General features: G+C 43.1%; 2 protein-coding genes across 2 annotated transcripts in view; one reads left to right on the top strand and one right to left on the bottom strand.

The window, feature by feature from the left end:
* rnf43 (ring finger protein 43) overlaps positions 1–13,296 on the top strand; it is a 69,734-nt gene extending 56,438 nt beyond the window's left edge. The window contains exons 3-9 of the mRNA XM_029520181.1: positions 9,372–9,446; positions 9,573–9,707; positions 10,048–10,149; positions 10,287–10,457; positions 10,556–10,658; positions 10,847–12,346; positions 12,780–13,296. Of these exons, the coding sequence (XP_029376041.1) occupies positions 9,372–9,446; positions 9,573–9,707; positions 10,048–10,149; positions 10,287–10,457; positions 10,556–10,658; positions 10,847–12,346; positions 12,780–12,805 (2,112 nt within the window). The 3' untranslated portion in view covers positions 12,806–13,296. The remainder of the gene's footprint in view (positions 1–9,371; positions 9,447–9,572; positions 9,708–10,047; positions 10,150–10,286; positions 10,458–10,555; positions 10,659–10,846; positions 12,347–12,779) is intronic.
* Positions 13,297–16,238: 2,942 nt separating this feature from the next.
* Positions 16,239–20,741, bottom strand: hpda (4-hydroxyphenylpyruvate dioxygenase a). The gene is made up of 11 exons (XM_029519806.1): positions 20,646–20,741; positions 20,499–20,541; positions 20,333–20,415; positions 19,337–19,426; positions 19,137–19,243; positions 18,104–18,181; positions 17,726–17,888; positions 17,467–17,538; positions 17,255–17,377; positions 17,042–17,158; positions 16,239–16,374 (listed from the first exon to the last, which is right to left on the bottom strand). The coding sequence occupies exons 1-11, from the start codon at positions 20,724–20,726 to the stop codon at positions 16,261–16,263; spliced, it is 1,071 nt and encodes a 356-aa protein (XP_029375666.1). The 5' UTR covers positions 20,727–20,741; the 3' UTR covers positions 16,239–16,260.
* Positions 20,742–21,302: the final 561 nt, after the last annotated feature.

Genomic DNA, 21,302 nt, shown 5'->3' with positions numbered 1-21,302 from the left:
TTAAAGCAAACCAGCAAAGCGGCAAACAGGTCTTGTGAGTCCGACACTGCAGGTGTGAGAAGGGAGTGAGTGCTTGTTTTTCCTCTGCGGTGTGAACCTGTTTAACTCTGACTCAAGTAGATTAGGGCCAAGTGCCCCCTCTCTGGCTTTAACAGGGGTTTGACAACGGATTCACAGGGCAGACAGTGTGCCTCTACACTATGTAATTCACCTGGATACAATGAGACTATTTAGACTAGCCAAGGCATTGAGCCATGCTTTAGATCTATGTAGTGAAAAGGCCTATAGCTTAATTTATTATATACTGACTTGCATTTTAGATAGTCATTTAGAACACTGTTAAATTCTGAGAGATGAAAGTTGGCTCAAAGATCTATTGGTGAACCTGCAAGGAGTACTGACTGTCCCGCTAAATCCAGTTTCCTTATGTACATTATGGAACTGTGACAATTGTGACAACATGTTCATAGAAATGTGTTGTGTTGGCAAGTTATAATATAATAAAGCTCTGTGCAAAATTAAAAAAAAAAAAAAAAAGTAAAGGTAAAGGAGAGAAAGAAAGCGAGAGGATGATTTAACAAGCTATTATTTAGTATTACTGTATACCAGTTATGTGGCTATAAACCTCTTGATGTTCGCTCCAACCACCCAACAACAGCCCCCACACTGTGCCAGTCTCTCGTAAGAGAGGCACATGTGTGGTCCAGGATATGACTCATGAATGGTAGCCAGCAGATGTTTCACCACTTTGTTAATTCAAAGCAAAACATATTGACAATTCACATGATCTGGAAAATCATGTGCTCTAAGTTTTAATTATCATTAAAGTGATGCAGGCGACGCTATATAAACAAAAGCAATGGTCAGGTTGCCACATTGCTATTAAAGTGTATTGGCAGACTTGCTTATGGCTTATTACAGCTCAACACTGGTAGCCTTTGAGGGGCACATTACATGTTCATGAAGTCAGTGTTGCCCTTTGTGGTTTGTTAGCATTAGTTCATGTGTATAAACGGAACCTTCAAATCCCTGTGTGCATGCATGTGTGTGTCAGTGCATAAAGAGCAGTAATTGTACAGTTAGCAGAAAGAGGTGTTGTAAAATTGTTAAGAAACCCCAGTGCTGTCACTGGTACGTACACACAGATATTTCAACAACTTTGTAAAATGCCATGAAATTTTTTACAGGCTTTTATTGTCTTTTATCGTCCTATTGGCTGCTGATCCTCTATTCTATTCTATTCTATTCTTATATTGCCAAGCTAAGGTGTTGTTTTGTGGTGTTGACTGAGCTGTGACAGCAGCTCAGAGGATTGCTATGGATTATGTGTCCCTCAGGATGAATTGTAATAAATTTCTGGATTTTGAGTGTCCTCTCGAGTACCCTACTCAGGTGTCCGAGAAAAAACAAAAACCAGCAAAGCTGACAGCATTCACATCGGCCTCACATTTTGTGTTTAGTACAAATTAGCAAATTCAAAAACGTGTGAGACGTTAGCATTATAATTTTGACAGTGTGAGCTAGCTGGCTTAGCATGTGGCCAGTGTGTTGCTAAATGTAAAGCTTTTAGGTAGTTGAATGTGTTTGTTGAAATGTCTTTTTAAGTGCTGCATAATAAACTGTAATACTGTATAATTGTTAGCGAGTTTGATGCTTTTGAGTTGCACTTGCACCTGTAACTAAATGGTTTTCATTCTTTTCCATTATCATTTAAACAAGGAAATAAAAATATCTGTGCCAGTCAGAGCCTTCAGGTGTGACCCAGTGAAATGCATATAAATAGCTACTATAAATGCTGAAGAAGGGGCAGGTTTTCTTTTCACAAACAAACACCCCTGAAAGTGAAATGTGATTTGTGTTGATTGATAGCATCTGTGCATTAGTAGCAGTGTCACAGGAGGGAGTGTGTGGTATACTTGTCATTTAACAAATCAGTCCTTTGCATCTTTCTATCTGTCTAGAGTACCCTCATTTAAAGATATTGTGTGTGTGTGTGTGTGTGTGTGTGTGTGTTTGTGCTGCAGAAAGACACGGCTTACTGCATGGCCTGTTCCAAGAACAAATTCCTGGAGGCTTACAAGAGCTGTTGAATGAGATGGAGGGCTCAGGCCAGGAATGATGGGCGAGGGAGGGACGGAGGGAGGGGAGAGAGGTTGCTGTACACTATAGGAGGGGTGTCAGGCTCTCGCTTACAGGCCTGATTAAATAACAGGATGCTTTATGAAAACAAGAACATTATCTGCCTCTTAAAAGGCCGGGAAAGGCCCTCTAATTGGCTTCCCCTGAGTCTCTGTGTTGCTGCCGCTTGGTGAGAGTAAAAATCCTCTGCCAGTCCCAAACTGACAGATTATCTAGGACACTTTCTTACCATCATCAGCGCTGTAGGAATGTATCAACATTCCGATACCAAGCCTCCAAAAAGGGGTGTCTGTTTCCACTCAAAGGAGGTTTATTCCTACCTGAATCTCTTGATTGAGTGCAACACAAACAATAAAGAGATAGTGGCTCCTCTGTGGGATCAACAGTTTCTCATGTGGTAACTTTCACAGCTGAGGTTTTACCGCAGATTGGAAGAAAGCGTTTGAGGTGGGATTTGGTATGTTTGTGTTCCCCGTGAGATCAGAGGAGCCTGTACATCCAAAGATCTAACTCTCCCTCTTTGCATTTTTCCTGGTGGTTTACTTAATTATATCTATTAAAGTCAAGTGCTGCCATAATTAAAGTATATCGTGATAAGTACCACTGTAATTAATTTCATAACTATTTCATATGCTTACACAGATTTAGTTAATTATAGTGATTGTTCTGTGTAGCAGTGTCAGTGCTGGTAATGCAATGTTGGACTGACAGTGTCAAAAATATATTACTGCTCACTGTAACAGGCATGCATGTCTCCACCGCAGGTGAGACAGTGGTGCTTTCAACTGAGTCCTCTCTGGAGGAGTCCGTGACTGTGGGAAAGAAAAATGCATTGTCAAATGGAATCAAACAGGTTCAGGGTGTTGTTAAGAACCCAATATGTGATTAGATATATTTTTCAGAAACACAGCACAGCACAGCTTTATATATGTGTGTATATGTGGGTATATGTTCATGTGTTGTTTTGTTTTGTTTTTTGTTTTTTTTTTTTTAGCCTGGATAGCTGAGGTTACTCTTGAAAAAACACACTAAACTATTGAGGTTGAAGATAATAGTTAAATATTACAGGAAATATATTTATTTGCTTTCTTGTCAAGTTTTAGATGAGGAGATTGATACCACTGTCACATCCCCATTTTAAATATGAAGCTGGAGCAGCTGAGTCACACTTAAACCAAAACAAAACAGTGGTTTTATGGGCCGGCCGTTTTTACTCATTTCCTGTACAGATTAAACAAACAAGATGTTAATTTGGGAACTTCACATGTGCTGGTCCATAGGTGGTCTGTATGCTGTGCTAAGCTCAGCTAACATGAGCTCAGACAGACTAAGGGAAACGGAGGTATTGATCTTTGAATAAGCATGTTTCCATAAATGCTGAATTGTTGCTTTAAGGCAGGCTTTCAAAATCCTAGTCTTGTTGATTTTTTTTTTTTTTTAAATTTACTGGTTGTTAACACGGCGCAGTGGGCTGTCTGGCTTTGAAGAGTGAAGAGTGATAAGTAAGGTCACATGCTGGCATGTGTGTCATGGAGTCGGGGCTCTCTGCTCCATCATCACTGCTGTCACTGGCAGCCACATCCATCTCATCTGCCTGGCAGATGCATGCGGCTCTATGCCCAGCTCTTTGATGTTTCGAGGATGTGTTTAGCAAACGATAGTGTATCAGATGGCATTGGTCTTTCTCTGTCAACTTGTGCTTTGCATTTCAAATGTGTGTCACAGCTAACCCGGGGCCTGCTGAGGAGAGGGGGCGAGAGACAGGGGAAGTGTAAAGAGAGAGAGAGAGAGAGAGAGGGAGAGGAAGGGGAGGAGGGAACTTCAATACTGTGAGTTCTCTGTGTGACCTTTCTTACCTCCAGACAGGCAGATCAGGTTCATAACTTTTTTCCAGTATGTCTCTCTCCTCTGCAGGAGAAGGATGGCCAAGCCCACGTTCTGGATTTAGTGTCCTTGTGTGTGCGTGCTCGGGTGTTAGTGTGTGTGTGTGCCAAGATGAATGGCAGGTAGAAGCAGGAGGAGGTGGAGTGTGTATGATTCAGGCCCACCCCCTCAGGCTCAATACTTTTTTCTGAGAACGTAGAATCTGCTCACCTGCCCTGACTTGCTTCCCCTCCTCTGCCTCCCCTCCTCTTCATTGAGTAGTTGCCCCCCCTCCAGCGGCCCCACATCAAAGTATCCTTGTGAGTAATAGATACCCAGCAGGGCCACACCCTTCCCTCCTCCAAGCAACTTAACTGTCGCTTAGTGAGCACCCGGCAATCACACAGCACACACACATATAACAATTATTCACACACAATTAGACTTAAATACACAGCTTCAAAGACAGGGAAACAATATTTAAAGCAAGGCCTTCTGCTTTTGGTTATTTTTTGATGTAATTTACCAAACTATTTCAACTTTTATATCAGTGTGCTCGGCCATAAGAAATTGTGCAAGGAATATAGTTGCTGTGAAACGATTAAAAACTTTGCTTAATATTTTTTAAATATTAACTTTGACAGTGAAATTGAAATGTTTTGCACCATGCAAGTTAGGAAAAGAAATATCTGTCCTATGAGTGCCACTTCTAAAAACAAAGGCCCTTTAATCGTCGACCCTTGATCGCCAAGATGTAAGGTCAATAGGGAAAAAAAGCTAAAATACAGTCCACAAATGTATTAAAGTATAAGCAGACAATATTGTGGTGCCAGCGGAATTTAAAAGATTAAAGCACAGACACCAAAATCATCCATTTGTCGATTGTTGTCTATTCTAGTTCTACGTGATGTGACATGTACTCTACTCTATGAGTTTGGTACTAATGTAAGTTAAGAGTTCATTTTATTTTCTGTGTATATATGAAAAGCATTTAAATTGAAAATTGTGCATCTCTCTGTGAATACAGTTTAGTCATGTGGATGGTTTCATTTGGCCAAATACAAATTCCAGGGCATTTCTATTTTTAGACAGGACTCAAGGTCCACATGACACTCAGCCAAATCAGCTCCTGCCATGAGTCTGATGCTCAGGATTGTGCCTCACTGTGTCAAATAGGCGATATTATATTCAAATACTTTGAGCACATCAGCTAGATATTCATCACAAATTTTATCAAATAAGTGAGGAACTGATGATTGCCTGTCAACAAGAGTGTTTTCTAGTGCAGAAAGTTAATATAAATTACTTATTTTAAAAAAATATATTCAAATAAAAATATTATATATATATAAATATATAATACTCATATATTCAATGTTACGTTGTTCTTTTATTCCTGTACATATCAACTGCTCATTGGATTATAGTGTTACTAATAACACTGCCTTAGAGTTTATCATCTGCAGTTCTCAAATTGGGACTCTGTTGGAACTTTGCACTGTGAATTTTAATATAACCAACCAGTTGGACTATAAATCGGAGGTGGTTGGCTTACTTCAGTCCAGGCTGTGACATCCTAACCACTGTTAATAACTTTTGTCAACTTTCCATCTAGCACCATCATCAGGTCACTGCTAACGTGGTGGTTGACTAGCTGCTTTTAAATGTTGTCATTTTCAAAGTAATGCTCTTTACCAGTGAAAATGAGTGAGTGAGCCAATATGTGATCCTGACATTTACGCTACACTGACCAGTCAGTAAACCTCCAAACTTGTATGTACGCCTTCCAAATCATCGTCACTGGCCCCCGCCCCCCAGCCTGCTCCTCTTTTAGCCATGCGGCGTGTCCCAGTGCCTCAGTAATGGTTCCAGTGTGCCGGGCCGGTCAAAAGAAAGAAATGACAGAGCAGAGTCTCAGCCTCAGACCTGTAGGCCCAGAGCTCTGTACTCTGTCATTAGACGCTTTAATGCAGCAGCACCACAGCATGCTCGCCTCCCTCCCTGTCCCTCTCTTTTTTCTTTACCTCTTTCACTCTCACTCCTTATTCCCACACATATTATTCCATGCTATAATTGACTCTTGCACTGAATGATGTGGAGAGTCACGCTGGGAAAACAGACCAGCTGGGTCCCCACAAGTACTACAAAGTTAGACCAAGTTAAATACAGTATAGTTGCATGTTTCTGAAGGGTTCAGAGATTTTCACAATAAAAACAACAATGCTCACTATTTAGTATTTATTCTAAGTTGCATTCCTATAGTCTGGTTTAGTGAAAAAACCTAGATAGAAATTAGATTTGATCTTCTTCTTGTTATAAACAGCTTTTTGTTATCTTCTTCTTTGTTGTTTTAAATTGAAAACCAGCCGACGAGGGCTCAGTATGAGTATGAATGATTGAAGCCTTGTGTTGTGACCTCTGCTCCAGGTCATGGTCTGCACCTTTTAGTGAAGGTCTTAGGAATGCATAAAATCCACAGTCAAAAGTCAGAGGTTATAGAGCTGCTGGGTCACTCTGAATATAGTTCTGCAATCATAGATGTTCCATTAATGTAGCAGGTTTTTCTTCGTGGCAAGACTAAATATGTGTATGTGTGTGTATAATATTGCTCCTTCCTGTGTCTTCCATTACACTGGCACCTGCAGATGAAGGCCGTTGGTCCGCTGGCCTGGCTTTGCCATCTGCACCACATGACAAGCACTAAGACTTTAACCCACGAAGCCATGTCAGGTGACGGAAAAAGCTTGGCCTATCCCTTACATGATATAAAGACATCACAGCAGCGTAGATTGCTTCTACCCAGTGGGGAACGCACAGTGATGCCAGGCTTGGCTCGCACACCGCACCTCGCCAGGGATGTAAACAAACAGCTCTGGCTGGCTGGCCCCAAGTAGGCCACCCACTGCTGGAGAGGGCGGTCACTGGCTGGAGTGACAGGATCTGTGCAAGATGAGCCGAATTTGATAGCGTAGATAGATGGAGCACATGATTTGTCTAAATCATTTGACCGCCCCAGCTGCAATAGGTGTCCATGCCCACTGTGGTTACGATTTGTGTCTCTATGAGCATCTGTCAAATGTTTTTCAAACTGTGAGAAACCTAGTGAAAACTAGCAATGATCGTTTTATGGATAAAATTTGTCATTTGTGGGCGGCCAGTATAGCTGTATGAAAGTCGGCTGCGTGTGTTCAGATGAATAAATACCTGCATGTGTGTGTGTCTGGCCCTGTGCCCTTCGTGATCGTGTTTGTGACAGTTTGCTTTTGGAGAAAGTTGCCTGTGACCTGCTACCACTCTCACCAATCTGTAACGCCAGCGTTTCAAGAAGCACAGCTGGACATCTCCCACGTTTGTCCACACCCTGCCTCAAATACCCAAAACAGTGTCAGAATATAGCAACAGTCTGTTGTGGTGTGTGCAGTGCTGTTTGTTAGTTTTTCAGTGCTGACATCTTCACTGTATAACTCTGTAAACCACAGTCATTTCCGATGCAGCGATTGCTTTTACTCAAATGCCAAGTGTTTAATCACATGTGTCAAGTTGCACCTCACCAGGATGGGTGTTTACCTAACCACAGCTCTGTCTGTTACAGCGCCGACCATAACAAACCTTGAGATGTTGAAACACTTTAGCTGGCGCTCCTTTTTAAGTGTCTTGTTAGCATCAGACCTGTACTTTTCATTGCAGCATTAAAGGTTAAATATATCTGCTGTTGATCGTGTAATGAGATCTCTTAGGCCCAGTCCAGGGCTGTGGTCCAGTAGAGGCGTAGGTCTCAGCGACCACACTGTGGTGCCACTACTACTAATGGTCTGATATAATAAGACCACAGCAGCAGTCATCTGAGAAATATAGTATGCTATGTTCTTATACTGGATTTTGTTTGTCCACACTCTAGGAGTGTGTCTGTTCTGCGTGTACATGTTTTGTATGTGTGTGTGCGTGTGTGGACCACTAGAGCAGGCTTTCATTCATTTATTACCACGATTAGAGGACACATGGGCAGAGTGCTGCATGGAGACCTTTTGAACCCCAGGTAAAGCAAATTCCCACATGTCAAAGATCCAGATTTTCCCCCCTTTGTGACCACACCCCATTTAGGCCTACGCATGTACTACAATTACTGTTCAGATGAGACAGAGGAAAAGGCGCTGCACGAGAGCTGGAGGCCAAATCACAGGGGATTTGATTTCTTTTCTTTGACTGCTTATGCTGTGGCCTTCTGCCTCTACTTCTGCAAACTCACAACTACGCAGAAAGACATTGCATCTGCACATTCATGTAACATAAGTAAACTCTGGGTAAGATTCTCAATACAAAGGAAACAAAGACTTTAATCTTTTTGTGTGAAAAAACAATCTCAGCTCAGTGCCCCTGCTGCACAAATATGGATCAACTGAGTGAAGTATATATTGTCCGTGAGTGCACGCATGTACGGCGGCACACACAGGCACACGTGCACACACACAACGCACACAAACCGCAAAACACACACCTTGATGCCGTGGGGTGTGAACAGTGAGCCTGGAATCACTGTTTAGTGTTGTGTTTGACCTGGGTGATTAGGTGTTTAAACTTGTGTCTCCTACTCATTAGGTGTTGGCAGACGCGGGACGTTTCAGAGCATGTGATGAGATATTGATGAAAAGGCGGTTATTTGTTTTCTCACTGGCGTCACCAGAAGACAGGCACTTCTGGGCTTTTGATAAGACAAGCACCACTCAGCGCCTTTTAGACATGATGAAGTCAGGTACGCACACGCTCTTGCTGGTCAGGAGCTGGTCAGCATAATAACAGGGCAAACGCACACAGTGTAGAGAAAAAAAAAAACAATATTATTAAATCCATGAATAGTAGAAAAGGAAGCAAACGTGTGCCAGTATGTAAAGGCTAAAGGCTACACTGTATGTCATGATTTAGCTTGAAAATTGCACTGACAATATGATAGATTTGGAGACCTGCTTAGTTTGGATACAAAAGGCTAATTTGAATGGTACCCCGTTCACCATTTCCAGCCTCTTCTCTCACTGAGCCAGATAACACTCTGTTGTTACATGTCTCCAACATTAGAAAAGGAACAGCATATTTGTGCTGTGGCCTCCACGCTGACACACTTTCAAATCAGCATTTCTGCCACTGAGAGTCAGGTGGAGAGGTGGCAGGAGGAACTTTGCTCTGATTTTGGAGGCCTGAGGCCTGTGACATGACTGCCATCTAGTGATGGTGTTAGACCCAGACGCCAATGTTCATCAAGCCTCCACCACGTGTATGGACACGCTCTGTCTAAGAGAAATTGTTTTCAGTTGTTTGGGTATCCATTGTGCTGCTAAAATGAAAGAGACCTAAAGAATCTCCTGGTTCTCCTTCAGGCTCGCATGGCACTGGATAAAGGAGCTCAGGCTGTGATCTTTGATGTCAGTGATGATGCCAACGCTGCAGCCGAGGTGAGTGTGCATGTACAAAAACACAGCCAGACCTTGATGAATTATATGAGTCTGCATAGAGAAGACGATCATAATGTTGCGTTTAACTCCTCCCGCTTCGGCGGCTGCCCTGTTTGCATGGCGCAGCTGCGTGAAATAGACTCTCTTCCCCGTCCCGTCGTCCTGGTGGAGGCTGAGGATGCTGAGGAGCTGATGGGGTTGGTCAACAAGAACGAGGAGGCCAAGGTTCGCATCGAGATCATGGTGGAGCAGTCTAAATGGGTGAGCGCTGAAGCACGCACACCCTCACATACATCATTTATACTGAGCTCTCATGCACTTTCACTTGCCTTTTGACTGGCAAGAAGAGGAAAACAACACTCAGGGAAATTACTGAAAATTTCTGATCATATTATCTGAAAGTTCAATCAAGAGTCTTTGTTTGATGGTGTTATGTGTGCAATACACAAGCTTGATTGTGCAAAGTGTTAGGATGCCAATGGACCATCAAGCAAAGAGAGGAGAGGGTGCTAATACGAGCATGGACATGAACACCACCACTGCTGTGGTGTGATTGAATGATTATAAATATTTTCTCTCCTCCATTCTTTCGCCTTGCCAGCCACATTATGATGTTGGGATTCTGCTCACCATTGTCCTGGCTATTCTCACCATCGTCTTAATATTTGCTTTCCGCTACAAGTGCAAGTCCAGCAGAACCTGGGTGAGTGACAGCAGCATCACTGGCAGAAGTATGAAGCTTTCAGAGGCAAATGTGTCAGTGGATTGTGATTGATTCGGACGCACACCTCAGCTGCCAATCTCAAAGCTTTTCCAATCCCCCCATTCCTGTATGTGCAGGATTCTGTCCATCAGCAGACCATGCAGGCCATTAGCCGACTGGAGACCAAAACCTACAGCTCTCAGGGCTGCTCAGGCTCACACCGCCCCCGAGGAGGCTGGGGGTCAGCCAGCAGCTCCAGCTCAAGTCCTGTCTGTGCTATTTGCCTGGAGGAGTTCCAGGATGGGCAGGTAAGAGGACGCAGAGCAGGGAGCACATTAGTAAGTTATTCAGTGTGAAACTTGTCACATATCCTTGAACCCACCTCTGTCTTTCATTTCTTTCCCAGCATTTGCGGATCATCTCCTGCACTCATGAGTTTCATAAAGACTGCATCGATCCCTGGCTGCTGCAGAACCGCACCTGCCCCCTCTGCATGCACAACATCATGGGTGAGAACAAGCGCATTTTAATTTTAATTAATTTTATTAAAGGTCTGTCAACCTGTAGACTGCAGAAATACGTTCTCATTTTTGTTATTGTTGTTTTTGTTTTACAATATTTTGACTCTGCTATAAAGAATCTAATTTGATGTGCACTACAGTCTGCAGTGTATTGTAACTCCTGCTGTGGTCCACAGGGACCGAGCGGCAGCCCCAGAGGAGCAGGCTCCAGCAGAGTCCAGAACAAAGCCAAGCCTTCCTGCATTCTCAGCCTTACAGCAGTCCACACAGCCACCCCTTTCCTCAGCATGTCATCCCCTTCTCTATGAGGCCCCACTATCCTCATGGACCCTCAGGACCATATCCTTCTCTAGGCCACTATAGTGGCTCTTCTCCCATGGACACCCAAACACTGCGGTTCCTCACCAGCAGGCCTCTTGGCTCCAGTTGTGGGTATCGCCTTCCTGCAGAGGGTCCGGGAAGGCCCCACAGGATTGGAAGTAACTGCAGGACGTCGGCTCACCACTACACCCCTCGTCGTTCCTGCCATAATTACCGGTCGTCATGTCCGACCCAGAGAAGTGCATCCTGCTCCAGGCTGCACCACACTGCCTCAGTCCCACCTCAGACCCGTGGAGCGCCAGCCCTTTGCCGGCAGGACGAGGGAAGCTGCTCAGGAGGCAGCTACCACACAGAGCGCAGTGGGTACTTGGCTGATGGGCCAGCAAGTGATTCCAGCTCAGGGCCCTGTCATGGCTCCTCCAGTGACTCAGTTCTCAACTGTACAGACATTTCCCTGCAGGGAGTTTATGGCAGCTGGTCCACCTTCCGTAGCTCTCTGAGCAGTGACTATGATCCGTTTGTGTATTATGCGCCAGGTCCTGGACGAGGCCCCCGGAGGAACAGCCTGGAGGCTGGTGCCCAGGCCCGGCCCAGGTCTCTGGATTCTGTGGTGAACAAAACGGGCTGCCCTGAAGAGCAGCCTCAGACTGTGCTCAGTCACATCCACTACCACCGCCACAGACACCACCACTATGAGGAGGGGGAGCAAAGCCAGGGCCCCAGCAGAGGCTCCGATGAGGAGCAGGGGGCCACTGCAGCTGCATCAGCTGCTCATGTCCTGGACAAAGACTCACCTGTGTACTCCCCTAACCACAACCCCTGCCAGCACCCAAAGCCAGATCCCACAGATCGGCCCAGCCCCGGACAGGCAGAGTGTCAGGACATTGACTCCAACAGCCTTACAGGACCTCCTGTCCTAATGTCCTCGGGCCCCTTACAGCGGCAACCTCATTGCTGCCACCAGGGACATGGGCACCCTCCTGCTCCTCTTGGGCGAGTTGGTGGCTGTGTGCTCGACGGGCCCTCTGTTCGCTTCCACCAGAACCTGGATCTGCAGGACGAATGTAGCATCCACATTCACTACGACCAGGGCTTCTGTTGTCCCCCTGCTGAGTTACACCCTGCTCTTGTCCCCATGCCCTTCATTCTGGGCTCAGGAGGAATGGAGGACTGGCCCTGTTGTGCTGGGGCCCATGTTGTGTGGCAAAAACAGGTGCAGCAGGCTCGCTCAGAACCTCAGCTCCTGGGGCCTGGGACTTCAATGGACAGGCCGCCCTGCAGGTTGCACCATGGGCCTGCTGCAGACTGCAACACAGACATTCGTTTATACTGCCAAACATTATGCCACAATCAGGGTGGGTGTCTCACTGCTTCATCTTTTTAACATCAACAGGTGCTTTCTGTTTACCCTAAAAGAACGTGTTAGTCTCCAAAGTAAATACTAATACGTGACACCATTGGTGACATCACAGCAAAGCGAGGAACGCCTGATGACCGTCAGAGTGGTTATAAGCAAGCGTAAGATTGGGAAGATATCCAACAAACTTAGTCCTGACATAAACCCTTTTCAGTCAGCCAACTGGGTTATTATGGGTAGTTGATTATGTACAGTGTTGATGACATAGATAGAGGTGGAGGCTGTAGCAGCAGCAGAAGGTGTATCAGCGTCATAATAACGAGCGTGCATTGATCAGTTTAGTTCTTCTCTTAATCTGCACCCTCATCGATAACCTGTAAGCCCATGTTCTTTTTCTTTGACACTGACGTGGCCTGTTTTTGTGTCTGCAGGATCAGAGGAGGAGTCTGGTGTGTGAGAACTTGTTGCATCCCCATTATCACGCTGCTACACAGGAGCCAGAATGGACAAGCTTCTCATTGACTAATTGCTCTCATGTCTTCCACATGATTCCCACAGCAATGCCTTCGTCCAGCTGCCGCCAGGATTCAAAGCTCACACACTGTAACACGCTTACAGCTGAGTTAGTTTGGTTATTAAAAATGATTGTTATGTGTTTCATTATCAGAATACATGGAATGATTTAAATGTTTAGAGGTGGGGAGTTTGCTGGGAAAGCAACTCAAACACCACAAAGGGGAAAAGTGTCTCTGTGTCAGTCATAAAGAAGAATATTCAACATTTTGACATTAAATCACACGTTCCATGCTCCTTCATGACAACTAACAAATGATCCTCGCTTAGGCTGTTGAGCTCTGATGAAGTGAGAATCCATCTGTGCATTGCTCACTCTATTTTGGAAAAAAAAAAAAAAAAAAAAAAAAAAAGATTTATCTTAGAGGTACTTAACATTCACTAGTGTGATCTTGGTCTTCCTTCGCTGAGTCCAGCCTCAGCTGTGAGAACCTTTACCCTCCAGCCTACCTCAGCTCAGATTTCTTAACATGCCTCACACGGGGTCTTTAAAGGTACTGCTGTAGTAATTTTTTTGTCTTTGTGTGTGTCACAACCATGTAGCTCCCATAAACTCAACTAAAAATGATTCTCCTGGCAGTCTGACCTGTCTTCATGGAGAGAAAGGTTCATCAAGCATTGAGCATTCACTGAGGTTGCTGAGCCGTGCATGGGCCTTGTTTTCATTATTTCAATAATGGCAGCTGTTTTTATCATTTTCGTTTGTGTTTTTGGATCATTTTCTGTTCTACTCTGTTTTCTGTTTTTTGTTTTTTGTTTTTTTTTTTCCCCAATTTTTTTGCAGTGTATCATTTTTTAATTTTTTTTTTTTTTTTTTTTTTTTTTTAACTTTCTAATTAACCGGTTTGACTGAATTACGTCATTGTCATTACAAGCTATTATCTCATTCTTGTTCTCTTGCCAGTGGTTACTTTACATGTTTGACCTCAGTGCTGTTGAACCCCCTGAACCTCCTGAGAGTGAACAGGCTCCCCAGAAGGATAACAACCATATCCTCTGCTGCTTTAATGCCCGAATCATCACAATTTCCAATTATCCTCTAGAAAGGATATGCCCGTCCCACTGTCTGCCAGCAACCAAAGTTTGTGGAAACGAAATATTGACTATAATGATGATGATCATGTAACTGGAGTAAAGCTATGCCGGGTGGCCTTATAGTCCTAGGTATCAATAGAGCTGTTTGTTTTAGCACCAATTTAATGAAAGCTTGGTGTGCTTTCACAGTTAGTCTGAGAAAAGTCTCAGGAACAATCAGACACTGGAAAGAAGAACAATTCATCTTAGAGACAGTAATGACACCCCAGAAAATCCTTTGTAGTGGTGCTTTGCCACTCTTTCCTTTGGCCCTACAGCACTTGAAGGAACGTTCACCATAAATCAGTAATCAGGTATAGTATTTAGTGAAGATTTATCCTTTTTTATATATATATATATTCTGATAGCTTTTAAAGTAAGGTTTTTAAAAGCCATCTCTCAATGCTAGAAATAACAGAATCCACGTTTAATTGTTTCCGAGGCTTCCCTCTGTTGCCACTGAGCGGCTGTGGCAGACTGACAGACCGAAGACATGCTCAAGGTCCAAGAAAATGTCTCAGCCCACTTAAAGTGTGTAGATAAAAGTCGATGTCATGATGCCATCAAAGGTCTTGTATTTGGCTTTGGCACATATGTCTTCACGCTCTCATGTACTAGACTAAATAATCCCAGCTCAGAGAAAGAGGAATTCTGTTTTAGCGTGGACTTTCACGTCAAGGCTTAGTTAAAATGTGAAAGGATTTTTTTTATTTATTTTGCAGTCAAACTGCAGATATGATTTAACGTAGCACAAGCAGCAGACGAAGAGCTCATGGGTACTGCAGTGTAACCAGTAGCACTTACTAACTCACATGTGCCTTACTCTTTTCACCTGTTCAAATCCTAAATCAGGAACCTCCCAACACGCTAAGCTCTTACTTGTCTAACCAAAGACACAAAATCTTGAACACAGTGACATCGTATGTGTTGTGCCTTTTTTCCTGCTTCACTCATGTGCTTAAATCTGAGATTTAAAAGAGGGAATGTGTTAGAATTGAAGAGGAAATCATTTGGGACAATCATACAGAACTTCTCACCTGCAGCTCTTCCCATTATACCTCACAGCATCATTTCCTTATCTGTTATTTTTCACACCCAAACAGTCTCTGAGACGGGAACGACTGAATTACAAGCAGCACTTTGGCTTCATTAGATTTTATATTAAACAAAAAAAGAAGTATATCAATACTAATTCATAACAATCCCCAAACTATCAGCACGTTGAAAGAAAATAGCATTTGATGATGCTGCAGAATATCTGATGTGATTTCATCCTGTTCCAAGACTTTTCACTTCAAGTTGTTCATGTTTTTGTTTTGTTATGTTTTGCAAGAATAATGAGCTGAAACTGCCTTTTCTAATAGAGTTAAAATCCCTGCAGAACTTTAAGGGATATATCAGTATATTTTGGATACTTTGTGTACAAAAAGAGAACAACAAAAACAGAAATGAAATAGTGTTGTATTTTATATATAATAGAACATTTCAATATAGTGACAAGTCACTAATATATTTATTTACTAATATATTTATCCATTTTGTCCAGGTTTGAAAGAGTGGTTTCTGTATAGACTGAATGTTCCTATATGGAAACTGACCAGTGCCATCACAGATGTATCAACCTGTCTTCATTCCAAGTATATGCAAATAAATTATTTTGAAATAAAACCTCTGTGTTGAGTTCAATTTTCAAGTGGAGAATCCTGTGCAACTTGCATAGTTTGAGTCATGAGTGGTTACCGTGCATAGCTTAAAATTAGTTTACTGCAAAGTTTTGGTTCCAGGTTGTTTTAAAGTTGTCTTCAAAATGAGGGAGTATACAATGCAACGCTTGAAAAGTGTTTACTGCTAAAGAACTACTTCTGAGTTTGGAACTACTCTCATGAAGGTGTCCGTCCAAAACACAACACCTACTTACCAGCTGCTAAAAGGTGCTAAAGCAGTACATATGCTTCATATTAAATGAACTGACATGTGGCTGGCAGTATCCTCAGTGAGATATCAAACAGGAAAAATGTTGAACTATACTCCTTTAAGATCTGTACCCTTGTCTCCCAATCAGTAACAGCAGCCCACATGAACATGAGTTTCTTTATTTAGCCATACAGTCCACTGACAGCTCCAAGTATATCTGATGGCACTTGAAGATGTTCAACACCCTGTATATGTGGTTGATATACTGTAGCTGTGGTGGGTGCTGTTGATTGCCTCTGAAATGTAAAGCCATATATAACAGTCTAAGTGTGCTCTGGCAGCAGTAGTGGATCACTCGAAGGTTTTAGCTTGCCCCTGGGATGTCAGCACAGTGAGGTTGCCCCTGGCGTCTTGGTCCAACTCAATGGCCTCAAAGAGAGACTTGAAGTTTCCTGCCCCAAAGCCCTGGACAGAGAACAGATACATGCAGATGGCTAATTACCCAGAGATCTGCCTTCTTCTGTGTCATTTGTTATGGCTCTGGGGAGCTTCTCTCAGACACAGTTCACAGCGTTCAGCACTTTGATCTTGGCTCCCAAATGGCAAATAAATATTCTCGCCGCTCGCCAGCAGCTCACAGATTATTCACGTAAATATTTTCATCGATAATCAAAAGATCAAGGGTCGGTGGTTACTCTGAGAGATTCTTTGCTGCGGCTCAGGTTCAGTTTATCACTTTCATGCATTGTATCCACATCTATAGACTTGCTAAAATGCTGGAGAGTGACACAACGTGCCTGTTCTGACAAGTCAAATGGGTGCTGGTTGTTATAAATGAAGTGCCACAGGGTGCAACCCAATCCAAAGATCCCCTTCACTGTGAAGCACTGAGCCTTTTAATCTCTACCTGTGATAGATTTACTGAGCTTTTACAAGTGGGCTGCTGTTTGACTGCTCACGCTGGGTGGGAGCTGTAAACAGGTGTTCAGCCGGCTCTGTTTCGGCTTCTTAAACAAGACCACAGGCCCGTAAATCCCGTCATCGAACGGATAAACGTAACACACACATAAATCCTTAAAGACTCCCCTGAGTCCATCACTTAGCCCACTAGACAACCTAACTGGTCACTTACAGAGTGGTTTCTCCGCTGAATGACCTCCAGGAAGAGGGTTGGCCTGTCCTGCACCGGCTTGGTGAAGATTTGAAGGAGATATCCTTTGTCATCAAAGTCTACTAAGATTTTCAGTTCCTTGGAAAGAAACACAGATAGGCCATATGTGAAACTTCTTCAAACTCTCTATTTGAAGAAACATTTCACACTTAGTGCAGTAATACATTTCTTTACCTGTAGACGATTGAGGTCCTCTTTCACTGTGATCTTGGCGGCTTTGAGGTTCTCTCGCAGGGTCACATAATAAGTGTCAGGCGCTGTGAGGAACTCCATCCCCCGGGCTTGCAGGTTCTCAATCTGTTTTTAAGATGAAAATAGGGAAAAAATGACGGGAAGCGGTGCAAAGATAAAAGTTTTTGATGATTATTCAGCTTGGGGAGACTCACGGCTTTGATAATGTTTGAGGTGTTGAGGGCGATGTGCTGAACACCCGGACCCCCGTTGTAGTCCACATATTCCTGCCAGTGCAGAAGGTAGGCAGGAAAACAGGAGGTGTCACAAACTCCAATCAGCTAAAATCTAAAAGCTACAGGCCCACTGATGTGTCATGACTACATTGGTCATGGAGCACTCTGCTGGGGAGCCACACATGGGCCCCTGAGAGCCAGTGGCAGCTACTCTGACATATACATGAAAAAGTCACACCTGAATCTGTGACTTCTTCTTCCCAAAGGCAGGTTCATTAATGGGCATCTTGATGGTTTCCTCATAGTTTGCCACCACTATGGACCTCAGTGAACTGTATTGTGTATGGATCTGCTTGTCGTCTATTGACCAGAACCGGTGGAACATCAAACATTTCTGATACCTGGAATTTAGAGAACACAAACAGAAAAAGATGATGATAAGGAACAAGCCCAGCCTTATTTGGAACTGAACATCTCTCTTTCATTTGAAACAAAATTTACTCTGCAGTTTTATAGAGCACTCTGAGCATTTGCAATGTGTTTACTTGTCCTTTTGTCCCTTCGTGTGCCTCTTGTGCCAATTGTGTGCTCACATGCAATTGAACAGGAGTCTTACCAGTCTGTAACTGGCACCATTTCATCATCTGACTGGTTTCCCACAATGTGATCGATGAAGTTCAAACCTATGGCGGGACTACAAAAGAAAGAGAGAGCAAGTTTAGCAAAGTAACTGAGATAAATAGTACCAGGTAATATAATCATCTCAATTTACAACCATGTGCTTTTTTATCTGCTACCTAATTATTATTCAATTATTTATATAGCATTTTTGGGTGAAAGCGCTTAGTGGGTTTTTTTTTTTGTTTGTTTTTTTGTTTTTTTTTTTATTAGTAGTGCCTCACAACTAGAAGGTTGTGGGCTTGGTTCCCGGGCCTGGGGCCTTTCTGTGGAGCCTGTGTGGGTTTCCTCTCACCATCCAAACACATCATGTTTGGGTTCACTGGTGACTCTAAACCGTCCATAGGTCTGAGTGTGAGTGGTCTCTGTCTGTCTCTGTGTGTTGGCCCTGTGATGGACTGGTGACCTGTCCAGGGTGAACCCCGCCCTCACCCAGTGTGAGCTGGGATTTGCTGTAGCACCCCCTGCGACCCATAAACGGATAAGCGGTAGAAGGTGAATTAAATAATTAATGATTTGATCTCAAACCTCATGAAAACTACACACATACTTGGAGAAGAACTTTGAGTGTTGTAAACTAAGAACTCCAGCATGCAAAGAGTGTGAAATTTAGAAAATTACCTCTACCTGTTCCACTTTGGAGTACATTTTGTAAATATTTCTCTATTCCTACCTAACATTTTGAATGTGGTGCTTTAAAATGGACTTTTGCACACTATGATTTGTGCTTTCATTGACGAAAAGGATCAAAGTAGATGATCAGATCTGAGTAGAGCTTTCCTCAACATTCATTGTGACCAACTGACCTACATCAAAGATGAAATATGTTATCTGTTATAACATAGACTTTTTTTTAATATGCGGTTACTACAAATTTACAACAAAAAAAAAAAAAAAAAAAAAATATATATATATATATATATTTAGGCTACATTTCACTACAATCAGATGTTGTTATAAAAGACACTCACAGTTTGGCTAAGAAAGGATCCTTAAACAAAGGCTCTCTGTAGCCGGGCAGGAAAAGACCTTTGTAGGGTCCAAGGTATTCAACGAGTGTGTGTACTGTGTCGCCATACTGAGGACAAAACATTGACACAAAAGTTATCCATGTCTGGTTTCATGTGTGAATTTACATGTGGCTCTAGAATATGTGTCTCCCTTTACATACCGTTTGAATCACAGCATACTTGACCCTGCCGAAGCTGTCCTGCTCCACCCAGGGCTCCTTGACGACTGCAGCCCCTCGCTCTTTGGCTGTCTGTCAATGGAGCAGCATTGGACAAGTGTGGAAATACTGTATAGTACCAATACAAAGCAATGTCTCTGTGTGGACTGCTACCACAGGAGGCCATCCAGTGGTTGAAGAGAGAATATCCCCCTACACTGTACAGGCTTCCCATAGGTGAATTGGTGCTACTGTAATGCTGAGCTGTGTATTAAGTCACTGGTAGTTGTGTATCTGTAGTGACCTGGGGGTCAACAGAGTTACCCAAATCGACAGCCTTGACTCAGCATGATTGTTCACGTGAACAGCAGGGATCAAAGTTGCGCTGTGGGGGAGGTTGTCACCACACCAGCATGTTTGTCCCTATTACAACACATTTCAGTCTACCACAGTCTATCCATCACATTTGTATAACATGATACGAGGCACATTACAAAACAGGTTGAGTTCATATCTGAACTGAATGTAACTGAATCCTTCAGTCACATTTAAATAAGCACTTCATTCACAGTCAATACAGTTTGAGATACAGCACGCGCACGTGTATGTGAGTATCTCAAATTTTTTCTTCTACTTTGTACTTATACTCCAAAGTCAAAAGTAATCCAACAATATATACAGTTAGAAAGATGAGCTCCGTTTTCAGCAGCTGCACAATAAAGTAATGTGTCAAAAATTATGGTCCGGTAATAAACTTATTCTGAAATGGCCATTGTGCAGATTGAATACTTTTACTTAGTAAGTTTTGTTTGATTCTAATCTTTTTATTTTAAATGCACTTCACCAGTAGCATTGGTAATTTTGACGTGAAAATCACTTCTGGTTCTTGGGATTAAATGTCAGTCAAATTCTCCTTCCTGCAGGGTGTGGCCAGTTAAATGCAAAGTGCAATTCAACCCATCAGCACATCAAATTCAAACAACTCAAACGCTGTATTACTTTGATTAAGAAGTCACAGTCCTCCACTTGGAAAGCGATGTCTTTGACTCCATCTCCATGCTTGCTCAAATGCTCTCCCATCTCTGAGAAAAGATAAAAACAGGCAGAGATCCAGATGTGTCCATGCTCTGTGTCTCTGTCTGTGTTTTTCGATGAGGAAATTTACCCTCATTTCCAGGATTTAGCGGAGATTGAAACACAAATATGATCTGTGACAAGAGAAAGCGGCATGGTTATGTTTGTGCGTGAATAATAGTTCATGGATCATTGAGTATTCATTATCTACATTAGCATAGAATGGTACAGATTTCACCTTATCCTGTCTGATGGCATGAGACACCACCTCTCTACTGCCTGTTTCCAGACCCTTGTAGGCGAAAGGCTCAAAGCCCATCTTGTTGCAGTAGAATGATGCAGCCTGCAAAGGGAACAAACGTCGAGCTTTTATATGGATTTCATTTCTGATTAACCCTCCTATTATCCTTGGGGTCCATTTGACCCCAATCAATGTTTATCATTCAAAAAACAATAGTTGGCTTTTTTTTTTTTTGCTCCATATTTCATGACTTTTCCTAATTTGATGGGGACAACTGATTAAGCATAAAATTATCATGATAATATTTTTTCAATGTGCTGAACGCATATTCCATGCATCGGTGTTCCTCTGGGGTCAATTTGACCCCAAGCTGTTTTAGCTGTGTAAAACTTGTCTGTCTGTGTGTGTGACCTAACATCCCCACACCTGCAGGTGCAGAGTTGATACTTTTGAGTTGATACATAATGGGGGGAAACTTTCCCGCTCTGGGGGGGGGGGAGACTTTCCCGCTCTGTGGGGGGCGGGGTATTCCTGCAAGGACATTGGTAGTTCATGCAAAATAAGGGAGGAGCAAACATATAAAAGCTTGCATTGCAGCCCTCTATCCACATCATTCTTCTTTGTGCTCTGTGTACACTGCAATCTGCACGCTCT

This window comes from Echeneis naucrates, chromosome 14, assembly GCF_900963305.1.
Source record: "Echeneis naucrates chromosome 14, fEcheNa1.1, whole genome shotgun sequence".
Classification (NCBI taxonomy): domain Eukaryota; kingdom Metazoa; phylum Chordata; class Actinopteri; order Carangiformes; family Echeneidae; genus Echeneis; species Echeneis naucrates.
Note: the sequence above shows the minus strand (reverse complement) of the source record. Positions and strands in the feature narration are given on the sequence as shown.